The 21,234-nt window shown below is 39.0% G+C and overlaps 1 protein-coding gene across 1 annotated transcript in view; it reads left to right on the top strand.

Moving 5' to 3' along the window:
• The window catches only part of SYT1 (synaptotagmin 1), a 364,679-nt gene that overhangs the window by 263,214 nt on the left and 80,231 nt on the right, over positions 1-21,234 (top strand). Inside the window, exon 7 of the mRNA XM_040415732.1 lies at positions 12,621-12,738. Coding sequence (XP_040271666.1) covers positions 12,621-12,738 — 118 coding nt within the window. The remainder of the gene's footprint in view (positions 1-12,620; positions 12,739-21,234) is intronic.

Genomic DNA, 21,234 nt, shown 5'->3' on the forward strand with positions numbered 1-21,234 from the left:
CACACAAAGCTCTCTACAAAACAGGCCCCATTTATCTGCAAAAAAAGATAACACGTTACCATCCTCCTAGAGAACTGAGATCCACCTCAGCCTCCCTTTTGTCGGTGCCAAGAACCCGCCTCAAGACAAGGGGGGACAGACGTTTCTCAGTATTAGCCCCCAAGATCTGGAACTCCTTTCCAGAACATATTAGAACTATACCAGATTACCTGGAATTCAGGAAGCTGGTTAAGACCTGGCTATTTGTGTAGGATGACGTAGGGGCCCACCAATACAGCCGTCCACAAGCGCTTTGATTGGATTGAGTTCCTCTAGAGCGCTATATAAGGACTTAGTAACATAACATAACGTTGGTGAGACCTGATTGCTTGAGAGAGGGTGCGGGCCAGTGGGAGATGCAGCAGTTGCTGCATCAAACTGTAAGACTAAATGAGTGGCACCATTTTCCCACGCCACTTTATGGTGACACTCCATATGCTGATGCAGTGCTGTTATGCCAACATTAGCACCCTGGCCATACCTCACCTTCTGCCCACACATCCTGCGTACCGCCACGCTAACGTCCCCCAGTGACTTGGTGAAAAATCCCTACACTGCTGAGTATGACCTTTTCTCTCCACCACTGCATGATGCCTGCATGCCACTGCTTTTATGAACCTGGGCACTGGTAGTGTGTTTCTCACAAGTAGTCTCCAGTGTAGCAGACGGTGTACCCCTCCCACGTTTGAATCCAGATCTCCTCACGGCATGCTTCCACCCTGCTGGCTCACAGGCACGCTACCACCCTGCTGTCTCACAGGCATTCTGCCACCCTTTCCCCGTCATGATGCTCCCTCTTCACCCTGCTCCCCCGTCCGATTAGCTACATCATCATCTACACATGCTTGGTCGTTACTTATGTCACCCTCACCTGTCTCTTGTGCACATCCCTGACCTCTCGCAAAATGTACTCCCACCCAAACTTTCATCATTTGTAGTTGCAAGCCTAAAGGAGTCCACAGCGGACCTCTCCTCCAAGTCTGGGCTGGCCTGTAACTGCTGACTTGCATCACAAAGGTCATGCAGTAAAGTGCATAAGAGCTGGCAGCTATCATTGCTTGGCTAACAGAAGGAGCAGCAAAGGTAAGAGGCAGGTTCAGGAAAGGTGAGGGCATAGAAGCAGTTCCTGGGCCATACCAACTAAGCGTGTTGTCAGAGGAACCCACCTATTATTGGCTGTGTGTATGTGTTGTCACTTAAGATGATGTTAAAGAGCGAGTCAACCATTCCAGAACAGCTAGAATGTTGGTTGCTGGATGACAGTGGCAGCTCTGGCCTGTTGCTGTGGCTGCTACAGCCCCATTTTTGGAGGGCCCAGGCAACTGTCTGTTGGTAATAGTGTACAGTAACTATATCACCAACATAACGGATTAACTCTGAATGTTGGTGCACTAAAACAGGATGTAGATGGTGATATATTACACCTGCCTTTAATACTGAGGCACAGTAACTGTATCACTAAAATAAGGGATTAACTCTGAATGTCTGTTTACTGAGGCAAACTGTGTCACTACAATAAAAGATTAACTCTGAATGTCAGTGCACTAGAACGTGATGCGCGCTGCAATATATTACACATGCCTTTACTACTGAGGCATTATGTGTTCACTACAATATGCAAATATGTTCATGGCCAAGATTGAAAGTGACTTCCTCCCTTTAATACGGAGGCACACCAACCGTATGACTAAAATAATGGATTAACTCTGAATGTCGGTGCACTAGAATGTGAAGCACACTGCGATATATTACACCTGCCTTTACTACTGAGGCATTATCTGTTCACTACAATATGCAAATCTGTTCATGGCCAAGATTGAAAGAGACTTCCTGTCCTTCTACCCCATCAAATCTTTAGCCTATTACCGTTACATTGATGACATCATAATCATCTGGACTGGATCTGAACAACAACTAAAAACATTCCATGAACGCTTCAATCAGTTTCATCCCATCATCAATTTACTCTCAACTACTCATTTACTGAAATAAGTTTTTTGGACACCATCATCAAGTTACAGAACAATAAAATAGAAACACCTCTTGACCAGAAACCAACTGGCAGCATGCCATACCTCAGATGGGACAGTTTCCACCTCAAACACATAAAAAACTCATCTACAGTCAAGCTATCAGATACAACCGCATATGTTCAAACTCTGCAGACAGAGATGATCACCTTGGAAACCTCAAAAATACATTTTGGAATCAGGGATACCATCCAATTACAGTTTGCCAGAGCCACCAGATTACCAAGGAGTGAGCTCCTAAAATACAAAACAAAACCAGAAATTCATCGGGTACATCTAGTAGTCATCTACAACCCAAATCTGGAAATTGCTCAGAGACTACATCCAACATTACAAAAAGATTACCGTTTTAAATCCATATTTCCGGACCCCCACTTCTGTGCTACAGACAGCCCCCTAATCTCAAAAACATCATTGTCAGAAGCTCACTGTCCTCTCCAACAACAGGAGCATTCCCCTGCAAACAGACCAGATGTAAGACCTGTCCATACATAATGACCACTGACAAGATGAAGGTCCCCAATACAGATCAGGAGTACAAAATCCCAGGTATGTTCACCTGCACCACATCAAATGTGGTATATCTGATTGTATGTACTAAATAACCTACTGGAGGTCTCTATGTCGGTGAAACTGGCCAAAAACTGGCCAAGAACAAGAATGAACTCTCATCGCCACACAATAAAAGTAGAATGGAAAGATTTGCCTGTACCTAAACACTTTTGCAGGCATGACCACAACATCACAGACATGGCAATATATTATGCCTGCCTTTACTACTGAGGCATACTAACGGTATCACTAAAATAATGGATTAACTCTGAATATCGGTGTACTAGAATATGATGCAAATAGCGATACACTTTCCTTGCAGTCTCCCTGCACTTTCCCTTCACTCTCCCTTCACTTTCCCTCTCCACTATTCTTCTAGTAATAATTTTCAACAACATTCTCCCTAATGCATGAGCGCTTGCCATGTCTCTCACTATGCTCAGCTCCGTGCGGAATGAGGGTTTTATAGGGCTGTGACATCACAGGCGATGGATACCTACGATTGGCTGGTTGCATGGCATTATGGGCAATCTTGCGTTCCTGGGCTTCTTACTTTCACATTATAACACGTGTAGCCACCATTTTGGAAACAACTGATTCATTACCACGAAGCGCAAAGAAATTTGGTTTCATTGCAAATCGACGTTTTCCTAAACTTCTGACCAAATTCCGCTTTGAATGCTTCAATTCACTCAACACTACTTTTTAGTATTTAACAGTGGTTTGCTGCAAACCCCAATCATGATAGAACTACAGCAAAATCTGTAGTTTGCCACTGTGCAATAATGGCTTAGCTCTCTGTTGCACCATTACTCCTGGTGTGAATAATCGCTTAGAGATTTAAGTAATATACAAATAACAAACAAACAGCGCCTAAGCAGTTTTATTTTTTTCCTAACTTCCACATCATCACTTCTAGAAGATGTGCATAAACACTGCAGAATGTCATTTTTTCATTTAGCAGGTCACAATTGAGATGCTCATTGAGTTAATCAACCAGCTAATCTGAAAATACTTAATCATGCAAATTATCATTGTGCTCCAAAAATGTCACTACAAAAACGTTGCAGAAATAGATGTCACTTATTTGGGAAACAAAGAACGAAGGTTCAGCCTTCTTACATGCAAGACTTTAAATACAACTCTGAGATAAACAATTTATTTTTATTAACACCTTTCTTATAAATTAGATCAGAATTAGTGTTGAGCATGAATATTAGAAAAGCTAATTTTTATTGCGAATATCGCCACTTTCGAGAATTCGCGAATATTTAGAATATAGTGCTATATAGTCGTTATATCGAATATTCGTATTTTTTTTCCATCTGAAGACATGATTCCTCCGTGCTTCTTGCTTGTCGGCCAATGAGTCATTGGCCCACAAGCAACTCAAGCAGGGAGGATTAATGACTTCAGATGGAATAAAATGACGAATATTCAAAAAAACTAATAAATAGCACTATATTCAATATAGTGCTATATATTTGTTTTTACAATATTCGTAATTGTTTTCCATCTGAAGTGTTCAGTGTTCACTTCAGATGGGAAAAAAATTACGAATATTCTAAAAAAACTAATATATGTAGTGCTATATATTTGTTTTTTAGAATATTCGTAATTTTTTTCCATCTGAAGTCATGATTCCTCCCTGCTTAAGTTGCTTGCGGGCCATTGACTCATGTCTTCAGATGGAAAAAATGACGAATATTCTAAAAACAAATATATAGAACTATATTCTATAGTGCTATATATTCGTTTTTGACCCACGATTGCATTGAGCGCCTCAATATTCGCATATTACATGATCATTACCTTATCGATTGTCGCGTTAAAAAAAAAGAATGTAGAATATAACGAATATACGAATTTGCGAATATATGATGAATATTCTACTAAATATTTGCGAAATATCAGGAATTCGAATATGACCCTGCCGCTCATCACTAATCAGAATGAGCAGAGGAGCAAACAAAGGACACATTCTATAATTTCAACAAATTTTACTTTAGAAAAGGAAATTTCTTTCTACACTTTATAATAATCCAGTTAGTAAAGATTTATTTAACACCCTAAAAAAGGGGCTATTCTAGTTTCAGCGAATAGATATTATTCTTTTAAAATTTAAAATTAAAGACTTACATTCCCCTTGGTAATAATTCTGTAGTATCTTTTCATATGACTCTATGTTCTAACAATCTTCTATTATTCAGTCTAGAAATGTATAAATTAATTGCAAGCAGTATACAATGATCTGACACTGGCTGATTGGATAGTGGCAGATTGTGCAGCGATACACCTCCATCCTGTAACATCTATGTGGATCTTTTTTGCAAACTACTAGTAATTCATTTATAGAAGGAATTACAAAGGGATGGCAACACATCATGCAAAAAATGATCCAGAATTGTTATTACAAGGGGGAGGCAAGTAGTTGTTAAAATAGACAGGGCAGTGGAGGTTACAGGTCCTCTTTTAATGAATTCTCAATGTATTTTCTGTATCAATTTCTCATGTTGTTTTAAAATCTCAGCTTGTCATTCAATAGGAACCAGCTTGATAGATAGAGCTCTGATAACTGCTATAAATCGAGTGATCTGTATGACCACATCCCCATGGCAGATTTTTATCAACCAAACATTCAGTTTCAATGACAGGAAGAGTTGAAAAGCCATAAGGAATAATAATAAATATTTGGGGAATTTGTAAAACTTTTTATTAAACTTTATTTGTTTAAACCTGAATATACATTTAGGGTGCTGTTACACATAGTTTGGACAACATGCTTTGGTCAACGTTTTTGCCCATATAGTGTGTTTTATTACCTAGCATTTGTTTAATTCCTTTTATTTACCTCCTTGAAGTGTCACTTTCTCTATGAAACAGTATGGGGAAAATACATCGGTACTAAAAACACCAAGCAAGAAAAGCAGCACAATTAAATACAACTTTTTTTTCTTGGGGGGGGGGGGGGGGGGGGGGCGAGATATGCAAATGTCTCATTTTACGCTGCCCTCATCACTTTCCCAAAAGGGGTTATGGCCAAAAGCTAAGAAAAATCACAGACTCTTCTATGTGACAGAATTGCTTTAAGAGGTCATTCATTTTTTATCATCTAAGGAGTATTCTGCAAAAATCTGTATGTTCCATTGGGGTGGGGGGGATTTCTATGGTCTTCTTTATATGCAATAGTGATCAGCTAGGTGACTGCCATGGACCCCTTGGAGAGATGGTGCATCGGTGTGTAGCACTGCATCCACTTAACGGAATGGGGTCAGAGTGCAACTCACAAGTTGCTACGACTATCACCCCATAGTCACAAAGAATCTAGCAGTGTTGGATTTTTTTTAGCAATTCTACAGTTGAGGTTGCAGCAGCCTCATTTAGTTGTAGCCCCAGCCTTAAAAAGGAATTTGGAATTGTTCCAAGGGTCATTGGAATGGTACAGAAGAAAAAACAAACACCCCATCCTTCTGTCCTGGAGAGCAAACCTGAGGGGCTAATTTTAAAGGTGTTTTTCAGCTATTAATATTGATGACCTATCCTCAGGATCAGTTATAAATATCTGATTGGCAGGGGTTCAACAGAGGAGGCAGCATTCCATGTGAATGCTGCTTCCTCTTCATTACACTGCACTTTGTCTCAGATGTGTCTCCCAATCAAGTGGATGGAGGGAGTACTTGAAATTACACTGCGCTGCCGCTCCACAGGAGACAAGGCGTAGTGTAAAGACCAAGAAGCGGTGCTCGCATGGAGTGTCACCTCCTCGTCTCAGAGATGATCGGCAGGGGTTCGACAGAGGAGGCAGCATTTCATGTGAGCGCTGCTTCCTCTTCATTACACTGCACTTTGTCTCAGATGTGCAGTATAATACAAGTACTCACTCCAATCAAGTGGATGGAGGGAGTACTTGAAATTACACTGCACTGCCGCTCCACAGGAGACAAGGCGTAGTGTAAAGACCAAGAAGAGGTGCTCGCATGGAGTGTCACCTTCTCGTCTCAGAGATGATCGGCAGAAGTGCCGGGTGCTTAATCCCCGCATATCAAATATTGATGATCTATCCTGAACTGCACCCAGTCAACAGGATCATACTGTATATTACAAACAGCGTATCTGTCAAGCTAGTTCATGAGCACGCTATGTAAACATATTCAAATTCATCCAAAAAGCATATGTAGTCATGTAGTCATCTGGCTGTGTTCAACTGGTTACACTACTCACCAAGATGAAACTCAGGATGAAATATTAGGTAAATTGACTATCTTATCTGAATAAATTCTTAATAAGACCTGTGGGGTGACATATTAGCATGAACACTCTTGACAGACTGAAATGTTGAATATAAAGCAGTCAAAATACATCATTGTGAGCTCCCATGCTAACAGACGATATAGGTATAGCTTGAAACCATATATGCAAGCAGTAAATGTAAATGAGCATTTACACACATCACTCCCAGCAAATTATTATTAATTTTTATCAATATTCTAAATGAGCTTAATGTCATTTTCGTATTCATCCCTTGTTTTGACCAAAAAAAAATCAAACACTGCAGGAAAAATACAGCTTCCATATGTTCTCGATTATCCAAATAGATTTTACTTGTAGCTAAATTCATTCAGGTAAGAGCCCATGTGTATGGTTGTGTTATTTTGATAGGTATGGAAGGGCCCACACTGTACCTCCATATGCCTCTAATTTTATATGGATGCACACAGGTGCTTAAAGGGGTTATCCCATCTTAGACAATGGGGCATATCGCTAGGATATGCCCCCATTGTCTGATAGGTGCGGGTCCCACCTCTGGGACCCGCACCTACAAGGAGAACGGAGCCGGGGAGAGTTGTGGCTGGAGGACCCCGGGTTTCCCGGGGTCCGTCCACCACCAGGCGCAGCTCCCCGACTCTCCCATTGAAGTGAATGGGAGCGCACTGCGCATGCGCGGCCACCACTCCCATTCATTTCTATGGGGCCGACGGCTATTTTCGGCGGCTCCTTAGAAATGAATGGAGGGCGGCTGCGCATGCGCAGTGCGCCCTCCTCAAGTTTCTCCATTCCGTTCTCCTTGTAGGTGCGAGTCCCAGAGGTGGGACCCGCACCTATCAGACAATGGGGGCATATCCTAGCGATATTCCCCCATTGTCTAAGATGGGATAACCCCTTTAATTGCTAAAGCTGTGTTCATTCCATGGGACTCAGAAACTGAAGCCAAAGTGTACCAGTTTGCATTAGTCTGCATTTTTTTGACACTTTTTTTTTCATTGAGGTCAGTGGCAGATGTATTAAAATCTGATGGAAATTGATCTGAATGATCAGTTTTCTTATGCAACTTGGATCATTTACAGAGAAAAAGAAACATATTTAACCCCTCAACATTAATTTCCTTAATATCCTAATACATTAAAGGGGTTGTCCCTTGAAAAATATTCTAAATTTTTCAAACCCGCAGCTGGATCTGAATACTTTAGTAATAACATGTAATTAATCATTTAGTATAACCATTGAGCTGTTTCTTCTATTCCTTATTTCTCTGTCCATCTCAGTAACTTTGGTGAGGTGGATGCACATGCTCTGTTCCATCCATCTACTGTTAGAAGCTGTTAAAGGGGTTGTCTGGGCTTTTACTGTTGATTACCTTTCCTCAGGATATTATTATCGGCTGATTGGCTGTATGAGGAGACGGTGTGCGCTGTGAGCACGTGCCGCCTCCCTTCTCTCTTCCAGATCGCTGCTGCTGTCTATGGCAAAGACCATAGACCGCAGCAGCAGTTAAAAGCAGAGGCAGCAGTGGCTGCATTGTATGATGTGTGGTTTACAACGGTATTATAAAACACAGTTCTTACACATGTATCATGAAGAATCTACTGTGCTAATCCACAGAGACTGCTGGGCTGTTGTAATAAATGTAACATTGTGCCTTGCATGTGCATAAGCCCATTAGAAGGGTGGAGAACTGAACTTCTTGGAACAGAAAGAAGTCAAGTCAAGTTGCCACAGGCCAATATTTTCTCACACTGGGAATCACAGCCGCATTTAATAGAGGCTTTTGCAGTGTCAGTGATAATCTTGCCGATATACAGCTTATATATCTCAGGACCAGCAAAGGAACAGGGATCAGCTGATTAGCTAAAAGAGCCACTTTGCTATGAAAATGGACTGATTCCACTTTGATAAGCTCCCCAACAAATTGTTCATTTGGATGCAATGCCTTTCATGTGCTGCACTTATTTAAATGAGGAGTGATAAGTAATGCATGACAATCAGCTCAGAGAGAAGACATGCTTGCCGTCAGTTTAGTGTTCTGAAGGAGAAGGTTAATGCTGTTTCTGCAAGTCACACAGTGGGATCTTCTAACTGTACCTTGCACATTTCATGTAATGATCAAAGTCATTTACTCCCATAAATTATGTATTTGCGGGGGGGGGGGAAACCTCTAACTGTATCCAGATAGTCCCTATAACTAGATAATTAGGCCACCAGAGGCCCCTTTTGCACATCATAACATTTTATAGTCTGGAGAGAATTCTAACTCTTCATACAAAACTTGTATGAATACTTTATCCTGCAAAAAATGTCCATTCTAATCCTAGAAGAATATGTTACTGCAAAACTAGGAGTGGATCCTCGAAGAAAAGTATAGACTTCTACTTTTCCTGTGGGTCATGCAGGATTTATCTTGTAAAACAATCCATAGCATGGAGAAATACTGCAAGGATTTTGAATTCCCTGCAGCTGCACTTTCCAAGCTTTAGGATGCAAATAGGGGGGAGTATATACCAGTAATTCACTAATATGTTGGCATCTTTAGCTACACAAAAAGATGGACCAAAAGTCTACCGTTCCTCACAGGGTCTTCAATAATGAGTTTTCCATCCAAACGGTAACCACCAGCTACATTTTCTGATGGATTTGTTCTATGAGGATGACTTCTCCCCAACACTGCCCAAGTTGCAAAAATATAAGTAGACATCCAAGTTATTGGGATTTGGACAGTCCAACTGTGTGAGGAACAGCTGTAATGACAGAAGTAGAAAATGAGATGGCTTACTTAGCAAAATGGAGATGTGAACAAGACGAATGCCTGAAGCTCGGAATACGACAAACATGATTAAGCAAATGTATTAAATGTTGAAGACAGGGCTTTCATTTCAAGTGGATCTGCCAATTTCCGATTAGTGTACCTGTCAAAAAATGTTAATATTACCCATCTGGTGGGGAAACTTGAAGACGTAATAAAAAAAAAGTACAAGCAAGAAGCTAAATACTGTTGTTATCAATAATCTTTGAAAATATATGCATATAAGTTCACTTACTGAATAGTTTTATTAATTTTTCTGTTATTAATATCATTATTTGTGTTTCATAAAGAAATTAAATAATAGTAAATACCAAAAACCTAATAAACAAAGGGGTTTTCTCACGAAAAATATTCTACATTTTTCAAACCAGCACATGGATCTAAATACTTTTCTAATTTTGTGTAATTAAAAATGTAGTTATTCAATTAACTGCATCTGTAAGGCGCCACCTGCTGTTTGTTCTTTTCTTTATTTCTCTGACCACCTCACTTTGGTGGGCGCTGATGTTCAGTTCCATATGACAGTTACAGGGAGAGAGCTGCAGCAGAAAGGACACACTGAGCCCGCTGTGATAGAAAGTTAGCTGCAGCAGAAAAGCTGCCAGCTAGGAATTAATATTGTAGAACATTTGGAGCAATGAATGTGGAGATCTCTGGATCCATGTGAGGTACAGGGATGGTTCTAGCTTTGTTAGAGAGAGGTTGTCATGTACTATATGATGTCTGATTTTCATTTCTTTACATTAATCATGGGATAACCCCTGTAAGTGATAATTAGGAAATGACTACATCTTATGTAGTACAAAGCTGTACAACAGCTGTATCACAGCCCTGTACAACTTCTATAGGTGTTCCAGCGCCCACAGCAGTTTGTCTGGTCATGCTGTACTTGCCTCTGACTGTTTCCAAAAGGTTGCTCTGTTGTAATGTTGTAAATGCAGAGAGTCACAGTGCTGGTTTGCCTTACAGTGTCATATCACAAAAGTGACGTGTTATTTTATGGCACTTGCCTATATAAAGGGGTTGTCAAGGTTCAGAGCTGACCCTGCACATATCCCCTTCTTCCCCTACTCAGCCCCTCTGACATGAGCATTTGAGCATTTCATGCTTTTTTACATTTTTACACTGCTAGGCAGAAGCTTCTGCCTAGCAGTGTTCCCGGTGACGTCACCAACACTGATGGACGGGCTTTAGTGCTGCCCTAGCCATTTTACAGACTAGGGCAGTGCTAAAGCCCGCCCATTAGTTCAGATGACGGCTCATTGCTAGGTGGAAGCCTCTCCCTAGCTTACCCACGGAGAGCCCGCTACATTACCAGATCTCCAGAAAAAGCCTTTGCCCTGCACGATTTACCGCAGGGCAAGGGAAAGCATCGGGGCTGAGTGGGGGAAGAAGGGGATATGTCTGGGTTCAGCTCTGAACCTGGACAACCCCTTTAATAGAAAAACACTAATGTATGGAATACTGTACATTCATAAAGTAAAATCATCTTATACTTGAAGCACCAGTTTTGCTGACTGCTTTTATCAAAATCATGTATTTTTTAAGGTTTATATGGTTTATACTGTATGCCATCTGTGTGGCTGGTAAAGCTTTTTTTTTTTACTAATAAGACATATCTGCAGTCTCTGGGGATTTTCTTGAGAAGAGCATTTTGATATATTTACTATATAAAATTTTGATGTAATTGTTGGTAGTGGTATTATCTGAGGATTGTATATCAGTATATTCAAATGAATATTCACATGAATGGAGCTGAGCTGCAGAACTTAACCTCAGCGCTGCCGCAGCACAAAACAGCTGATTGGGGGGTGCCAGGTATTGGACTTCCACCGATCTCATAATGATGACCTATCTGGAAGATCAGTCATCAATATCTGAAGCCCTGAAAACTCCTATAACTTGCTAGAAAAAAAAAGTAATAAAAAGGAGTTACATGTAATTCCCTTTGTTCTGTCCTCCTGTTGAATTCCCCGAAATGTATCGATCCTTGCAAAGAGTTATTGATGAGAAGAGACCCCTTAGAGATCTTCACCATCTCTACTTAACACTGCAACAGACCTTGGTGGGCGGGGGGGGGGGGGGGGTCTTGCAAGTGTCTTGAGTTTATCATGCAGACCCCTCCTTGGTGGAGTGAGAACCATATATCTCATCTATACCTTTTATATCCTTTGTATAATACTAACTTCAGGTACCACATATCTTTTATATACACTGGATTTATACTCTATATTCTAGCCACTTATTTCATGCATACTACTTGAAACATACGGTAGGTAGATCTGGTGCCCTACTTTAACTTTTATATATATAGTTTTCTATTATAATTCCTTCAACTACCAGCCATGCATTTCATATAATACTTATACATTTTGCACGTTTTACCATTCTAATACACTATATAGTGTTGTTCTTAGATCCTTAATTGCAAATGTCTACATTCTTATAACAGTCCTTATGGACATATGATTATCTTAAAGTCCAACAGCTCTGTGAGCAGTGTAACACAAGTACAGCTGTGGCTTCCTTGGAGGCCATATTTCCTTGTCCAGCCTTTGGTAAATTCTGCAACAGAGCCAAGGATGTTTATGGAAGACCTTTCTGAGTGATCAGTTAATAGTGATTTTGCCTTTTTTTAGTTTTGTGTATATATCTCTACATTTTATTAGAAGATTAGAAGATCAGCTCTATACTAGGGCAGTGCTTTTTCTTTTTGGAATAATCATATATACAAACAGGTAGAAGAATACATTGCCTAATGTGAAAGTATTGTAACTGTAGTGTCAGTGTAATGATGTCAAAGCCTTCCTAATGACTTCACGCTATAGAATTATTTCCCAGTTATAGTGCATATTAGTGCTATAAATCTGCATAAATACAAACATATTTGGCTGATTTATTGCTTGAATTGTTTTTTACAGCAAGAGAAACTTGGTGACATCTGCTTCTCCCTCCGCTATGTACCCACGGCTGGAAAATTAACAGTTGTTATTCTTGAAGCAAAAAACCTAAAGAAGATGGATGTTGGTGGTTTATCAGGTAAGTGACAAATAGATACATATGTATAAATGTGCATACTTTCAGTTCCATAAGTGCACTGAATATTTATACTGGATTAGAACCACCAAATATAGCAATCCAAGGGGACTGCAATATGTGCGGAAATATATAACAAAACACCAAATCAAAAGTGCACATATGATATTACACAGAAATGTATTAGTAGAACAAATCATACAACGATATCACAGAATGAAATAATTAGCAGCAATACATGAAGGTACTATGACAGTATTAGTTCACCCTGGTCATTCAAGGCTGCATTGTCACATCTACATAGGGTATGCTGTGCCAATAATTATTATACACATATCAATTAAAATCTTATAAAGTGCACCTATGTACCCATCTAGCTACAAAAAATATTGCACAAGTCCCATAAGTAGCCATACCAGTAGCTACTGTAATATACAGAGAAAAATCCTGATAAGTTGGAATACTATCCCGTATACCTTGGTAAGGACAAAACAAACACCAATGAATGATGCAAAAAGTAGCATAAGAGAGCAATACAGACCAGAGGCCAGGAGAGAACACCAACCCTGACGCGTGTTTCGCCTTGCTTCCTCTAGGGTTGGTGTTCTCTCCTGGCCTCTGGTCTGTATTGCTCTCTTATGCTACTTTTTGCACTTATCATTCATTGGTGTTTGTTTTGTCCTTACCAGGGTATGTGGGATAGTATTCCAACTTAGGATTTTTCTCTGGCTTTTTTGGTATATAAAGACCCAAAATCACAGAAATCATATCCGGTACACAAGGTTGGGGGAAATCCCCCTGAAGTGCTATAAATACCTGCTCCCAAAACCGCTTTATCACAGGACATTCCCATAAAAGATGGATATATCCAGCCTTGGGCCTGCCACACTTTCAACAACAAAATTCACGACCTCTGTTATTAGCAAACTTGGCCTGGATTTGCGGTGTATAATATAACATATGCAAAATTTTGAACTGGATCAATCTATAACTGGTTGCAGGTTGCAGATATTTTATATTTTTTAAATATTGCAAATGTGATTGTGGCAATTGATTTCTGAGAAAATTCTGGTCTTCTTTGATATGCTACATGACCCCCCTTCCCATTGGAAAAATTTGCCCTTCATTCAATATGGTGGCTTTCGAGATGGCAGCCATGTTCCAGACATAGCCTGAAAGATAGCCTCCCTCACCTATTACTTACTGGGGCATTCAGATATAGCATTTTCCCTTTTTTTTATAAAATCATATCGTGTCCTGCAACTTTTGACTCAAACTGTACTATTAATTACAATAAAGCTCCACCATGAAACTTCCTTCACAAATTTGTTAAGGAAGAACCTTATATTAAGAGCAAATTTAGAAATTCTCTATTAGAATGGTGTTATTTTTCAGAATCACTCAATTTTAGTTACCGAACCATTTCAAAAATAGCATTGAGGTTTCTTCAGTTGCTCAGCCAGTGCTTCAGCAGAACACAGGCTATTATTTATTGCATTCACCAAAGCAAAGAGAAGTGATATAAGGAAATACAACCTCAAGGTTCACAGACAGCAATGCTGACCTGGTTTCATATGCAGCACTTCAAATCCTGTTCACATCTTATTGCCTCCTCTGGATCCCACCATATTTAGATATATTGCTGAAGTTATTGCTTGTTGTTAAGGTTTATATTATATAATAAGCCTTTGTAGATCTTCATGAGGGTAGCTGCATAGCCTCAAAAGGAGTATAAAACAGTAGTGGAACATTGTATTTGAATATATCTAAGTAATATTATTGCATTATTGTGGTGGAATCGAAAGGAGATAATAAGATGTGAAAAGCATATGAAGACTAAGGGTATGGCTGCAGTCTGCATGTGGATTTTACTGCAGATTTCAGTGCTTAAAGGGGTTGACCAATGTTTATGTAGGATGACAATGTGGCACTTACTAATATAGTCTTTCTTGGTATTCTGGGACATTGTCTATATTTCATAAGCCATGCCCCCTTGTTTGCCAAGTATTTTGTGCTGTCTGCACAGAGGTCCTGTCCATAAAATGGCTGCTGATGGCAGGTCATGTGACCAGGCAAATCACTCAATCTCTTCCATTCAAATATACTGCACCTGCCATCTGCACTTCACTGTTAGGAGTTTAGTGCAGGTGGAGTGTGTTTGAATGACGGAGTCTGAGCGATGTATGATCACATGACTCTCCATCAGCGGCCATCTTATGGACAGGAACTCTATGAGGACAGCACAAAAGATTTGCCCAACAAGGGGACATGACTTAAGAAGTATAGCAAATGGCACACAAGATCAACATACGCTATATTAGAAAGTATCAAATACCTACACATTGGTAAACAGTAGCCAGAAAGTGGCCAACCCTTTTAAATGCTGCTGATTTGCTGAAAATGTCACCCTTTGAATTGCAGATTTAAGACACATACAGTTCAAGTTATAATATTTGTGGATTTAATCTTGGAAACTTTCTGATGTGTGTGGATGACATTCTTTGCTACTGCAGTAATTGCCAGGTCCTCTGCCTTTACACCATGTGTGGCTGACCCAGAGTACATGAGTAAACCTGGTAGATGGGCTTATATCAGGTCATTTATTAACTACTGTATATGTGGCGCGGTTTTACAGTGAGGTCCTAAACAGGGTTGGGGAGTTCCCACCAGCACTGGTTGCAGGAACATTTTATACATTTTATATGTTCAACTGTGAGAATACGGATTGTTCTGTTGTTCTGTATTGTTCCCAGAAAAGCATTTGCTAACATTTAGTGGATAGGTTATTCATTTTGTGCCCGTCCATCATTTATGGCAGCCTGTACTATGTTAATCTAGACCAGACTCCAGTCTATTTTTCACTGCAATGTAGGTAAAGCCATCAAAATATACCTATTCTCATTCTTATTACTTTTTCTCTGGCTTTTTGATGGCATGCATTAACAATGTCTAAATATTATTACATCTTTGTGATATTTTGTGTGTGTATATATATATATATATATATATATATAAACACACACACAAAATATCACAAAGATGTAATATTTCAAAAGTATGTACAGACTTAGGGGTCAGGAACAATCAGTCTTACACGGACTCATACTTAGTGTATGCCATATGACCCTTCATGCCTTTGCTGGCTCCTAGTAGTCAACTACTGTAAGTGAGGGCATACAGTTTGTGGCAAGCTATCTCCCAGTCTTCTGGGATAGCTAAATGTTGTGACAGAAACTTACACTTTACTAAAAACTAAAACTTTGCTGAAATGCCCATCTTAAAACTAGACGGGGGAAAATCTGTGTTCTTGCACTGCTCTAGTTACCGCTAGACTTTCTTTTGACCTCTGGCAATGCTGTGCAAATATAACTCATAGGAAAATACTGTGCTGGAAAACTTAAAATAAGGATTGATCTTTAAATATCACATAAAAATGGAACTTGGCAACAGACATGTATTGATTTGTATTGTTACTGCAGATGAGTAGATATTCCCAAGACTAATACTGGTATAAGCAAGGTTGTGGTGCAGAAACTGAGATGTGATACAATCCAGACAATGGGCATCAGCATGCTAGAGGCAGGAGTCATTAAGATTGAGAGGTGTTAGAAGGTTGTATCAACCACTGATGGAGGCAGGATGGACATTCTTGCTTATCTACACTATGCAATCGAATAATCTCCAGCAGAGACTAGAAATGGCTTTTTGCTGTAATAGATCAATATATACATCCATTTAACCCAATACCTCCTAGTTGATATATCTATGTGCTGTAACCGAGTCTGATAATATAGGAATCCTGCCATTTGATACATTTTGTGGCTTAGTAAAAATATTTTTACTTATTATATGCAAATATTTCCATTGCCAATAAGTGAACCGTAGCGCAAAGTGTCATCCTTAAATGTCTTCTCATCCTTTCAGCAATCTCATTTCACTTCATTGACACGGAATTGGTGTTTATTCCAATTCTTTCTCTCTGAAAGAAATGACAATAGGTTATGTGAATAGTAACTGCTAGCACTATGAAACTGCATTGTTCATTATCTACTGCCAGATCATGATTACGTTCCGATTTTCTAGTTGACTGAATACCCAAAAGGAAGGTTTGTGTAGAGAGGTAAAATTCCCAGGAGAAAACGGAAAACAGTAGACAGTATATTAGTATATATTACTGTAGGTAAATATAGTCCATTGATGTAGCCATATGGAAATATAACCTTCAAAATAGGAAACTGAGAAGCATATTCTGGTGACAAAATCTGAATTTTACCTTACAGTCTATTAAAGATAAGATGCTGACATTAGCTGATAATTTTGTGCAGTTCACTTGAGTGTTGTTTTTTTCTTGCAAACTACTTCTGGAATAAGAACTGCAGAAATATGGTTTCCCATCTGCTGGTAAAATAATCTGTGCTTCAGGGAATACTTTTAAATCTTTAATATTAGCATGCAAATAAGCAAGCATATATTTTTGCTTTATTGGTCTTTGTTAGGGAATGTATCCATGAAAACTATTTGTAATCAGTTACTGTTTATCCACTTTATATCTACCTTTAGTAAATCAGGCATGACGTTCAAGAAGCAATTAGAACTCCAAATGCTGTGTTATTTTGTGTATATTAGATTTATTTATTTTTGAAAGGAGGGGGAGTTTTTGCTCTAGTGGAAGGGGCATTATCTGTGTGAGATTAGCTGCAAGTGATATATAATGATGTGTTGAATTTACATGAAATGGATGCAGAAAATAAAGGTATTTTTGCATAATAAAACGTTATACAATTGTCTAATATATAGTACTTTGTGGTTCAGTTCTTCACAGTTTTCAGCATATCTATCACTGTGCAGGAGCCTTCATTCATTGATTCCAGAGGGTGAGGATCTGTGTTGGTCATGGCAACATAGATTTTGAAAACTATGAGGAATTGAACCACAGAGTATATTAGACAATTTTTCTTTATACAATGATTAAGGATCCATTCACACGTCCGCATGAATGGGTCCGCATCCGTTCTGCAATATTGTGTAATGGGTGCGGACCCATTCATTTCAATGGGGTCGGTGTCAATGTTTTGCAGATCCGCAATTTGCGGACTGCAAAACATTTGCAGACGTGTGAAGGGACCCTAAATGTTATTTTCTTAACCACTTCACATCTGGGCCATTTACCCCTTTCCTGGCAGAGCCTAATTTTGCAAATCTGACATGTGTCAGTTTATGTAGTAATAGCTTTGGAACACTTTTATTTATCCAAACCATTCTGAAATAGTTTTCTCGTGACACATTGAACTTCATGATAGTAATATATTTGAGTCAATATATTTCACCTTTATTTATGAAAAAATCCCAAATTTAACAAAAATTTTGAAAAATTAGCAATTTTCTAAATTTCAATTGCTCTGCTTTTAAAACAGAAATTGATAACATTCCCCATATGTCTATTTAATGTTGGCATCATTTTGTAAATTTCATTTTATTTTTTTAGGACATTAGAAGGCTTAGAAGTTTAGAAGCAATTCTTAAAATTTTTAAGAAAATTTTCAAAACCCACTTTTTAAGCACCAGTTCAGGTCTGAAGTCACTTTGTGGGGCTTACATAGTGGAAACCCCCTATAAATGATCCCATTGTAGAAACTACACCCCTCAAGTTATTCAAAACTGATTTTACAAACTTTTTTAACCCTTTAGTTGTTCCACAAGAATTAAAGGAAAATGGAGATCAAATTTCAAAATTTCACTTTTTTGGCAGATTTTCCATTTTAATCCATTTTTTTCTTTAACACATTGAGGGCTAACAGCCAAACAAAACTCAATATTTATTACCCTGATTATGTGGTTTACAGAAACACCCCACATGTGGTCGTAAACTGATGTAAGGGCACAAGGCAGGGCGCAGAAGAAAAGGAAGGCAGATTTTGCTGAACTGGTTTTTAGATGCCATGTCCCATTTGAAGCCCCCCTGATGCACCCTTACAGTAGAAACTCCCCAAAAGTGACCCCATTTTGGAAACTAGGGGATAAGGTGCCAGTTTAATTGGTACTATTTTGAGGTACATATGATTGTTAATTGTTCTCTATTACGTTTTTTGTGAGGCAAGGTAACCAAAAAATGGCTGTTTTGGCACTGATTTTTACAACATTCATCTGATATGGTAGATTATGTGCTATTTTTTTTTAGAGCAGGTTGTTACAGACAAAATGATATCAAATATGTCCACTTTCTTTGTTTGTTTCAGTTTTACATAATAAAACATTTTTGAAAAAAATTATGTTTTGTGTCTCCATTTTCTGAACGCCATTTTTTTATTTTTCTGCCGATCGTCTTGTGCAGGGGCTCGTTTTTTGCAGGAAGAGTTGACATTTTATTGGTACCATTTTTGGGTACATATGATTTTTTAATCATTCATTATTACACTTTATGGGGCAAGGTGACCAAAAAATTGGTTGTTTTAGGGCAGTTTTTATTTAATTACTTTACAGCATTCACCTGAGGAGTTAGATCACATGATATTTTTATAGAGCAGATCGTTACGAATGTGGCAATACCTAATATGTATACTTTTTCTTATTTATTAAAGTTTTATACAATAATAGCATTTTTGAAACCAATAAAATGATGTTTTAGTGTATCCATTGTCTGAGAGGCATAGTTTTTAAAAAAATTTGACCGATTGTCTTAGGTAGGGTCTCATTTTTTGTGGGATGAGGTGACAGTCTGATTGGTCCCATTTTGGTGCTCATATGCCTTTTTGATCGCTTGGTGTTGCAATTTTTGTAATGTAAGGTGACAAAAAATAGCTTTTTTTGTTACTGTTTTTATTTTTTTATTTTTTATGGTGTTCACCTGAGGGGTTAGGTTATGTGATATTTTTATAGAGCTGGTTGTGGCATGCGGCAATACCTAATTTGTATACTTTTTTGTTAATTTAACCATAACACAATAATAGCATTTTTGAAACAAAAAAAATGTTTTAATGTATCCATGTTCTGAGAGCTATATTTTTAAATTTTTTGAGCGATTTTCTTATGTAGGGGCTCATTTTTTGCAGGATGAGGTGACTGTTTAATTGGTAACATTTTGTGATGTAAGGTGACAAAAATTTCTTTTTTTCTTACAGTTTTTATTTTATTTATTTATGGTGTTTATCGTATGGGGTGGATCATGTGATATATTTATAGAGCCGACCGTCACAGATGCGGCAATACAAAACATTTCTATTTTATTTATTTATTTCTATTTTTACCATTTTTTTAAATTACTTAATTGGGGGTATTTTTTTTACACGTAAAACCTTTTTTTTTTTTTTTATAAAACACTTAATTTTTTTATTTTACACTTTCCGTCCCCCATAAGGTCATACAAGACCTCTGCAGGACATTTAACTTTTTTTTTTTTACTATTAATTTCTCCTGTAAATGGGGCTGACATTGTAGCCCCAGTTACAGGGGAAATACAGCCCCCAGAGAGGCTGTACATCATAATACTGCCCTGTACAGCCTCAGTGCAGGGCTGATCAAAGTCTGTGGAAGACCCGACAGCTCCTGCACTCTCCCGGCCCCGGCGGTCACATGACCACTGGGCCAGGGCAGGAAGCAGCATAGCTGGTTGATCGTGCAGCTGCAGAGCGGGGGGCCCACTGTCAGTGACAGCAGGGTACCCCAGAGAGAAGGCAGGGACAGTTCCCAGGTGTCCCTGCCTTCTCTCTGGAGTACCCTGCTGTCACTGACAGTGGTCCCCCCCTCTCTGCAGCTGCACAATTAGCGTGCAGCTGCCATCTCTGAATGGACATTCTAAAACGTCCATTCAGAGATAAACAACCACCCATAGGATGTTTATAGTCTATGGGCGTTCATAAAGTAGTTAAAGCTGAAAAACTTTATTAAAGACCTAAGGATGCTCTGAATTTACAGTCCTGTTAACCAGATGAGATGGTAGCTACAAAGAGTGTCTCTGGTTCTAGAGGACCTAGCACCTTCATGCATTCCATGATTGCATTTAAATAAAAACTGTAATGAATTATTTCCCCTGTGGGGGCACTAAAAGTATATTGAACAATCTATATGCTTCCCAAGAGATGATGGCACTGCTTACCTGTGTGTCCAGAGATTCTCCCAGTCTCGCAACAATTTCCATATGTAGAGAACAAACACAAAGGGGTTTGCCACGCTCTGGATATTGATGACCTCTCCTCAGGATTAATATTGAATTGCCAATGGTCCAACACTGTCACCGATTAGCTGTTGCCTGCAGCCTCTGGAATTGGAACTAGCTCTTGAATGAAACAGAAAGCACATCACTGTTCAAAGTGCAGTGGCCGTGCTGGGTTACTGCAGCTTAGCTCCCATTGAAGAGAATAGAAGCTGAGCTTCAGTTACTACACATTGAACAGAGCTGTGGTTCCTGTTTCATTCAAATAGCTTGTTCCAATGTCAGAGGCTGCAGGGAACAGCTGATCAGTGGTGGTGCAGGTGGTCGGGTCCCCACTGATCAAATAAAGA

This window comes from Bufo bufo, chromosome 1 (genome assembly GCF_905171765.1).
Source record: "Bufo bufo chromosome 1, aBufBuf1.1, whole genome shotgun sequence".
NCBI lineage: Eukaryota > Metazoa > Chordata > Amphibia > Anura > Bufonidae > Bufo > Bufo bufo.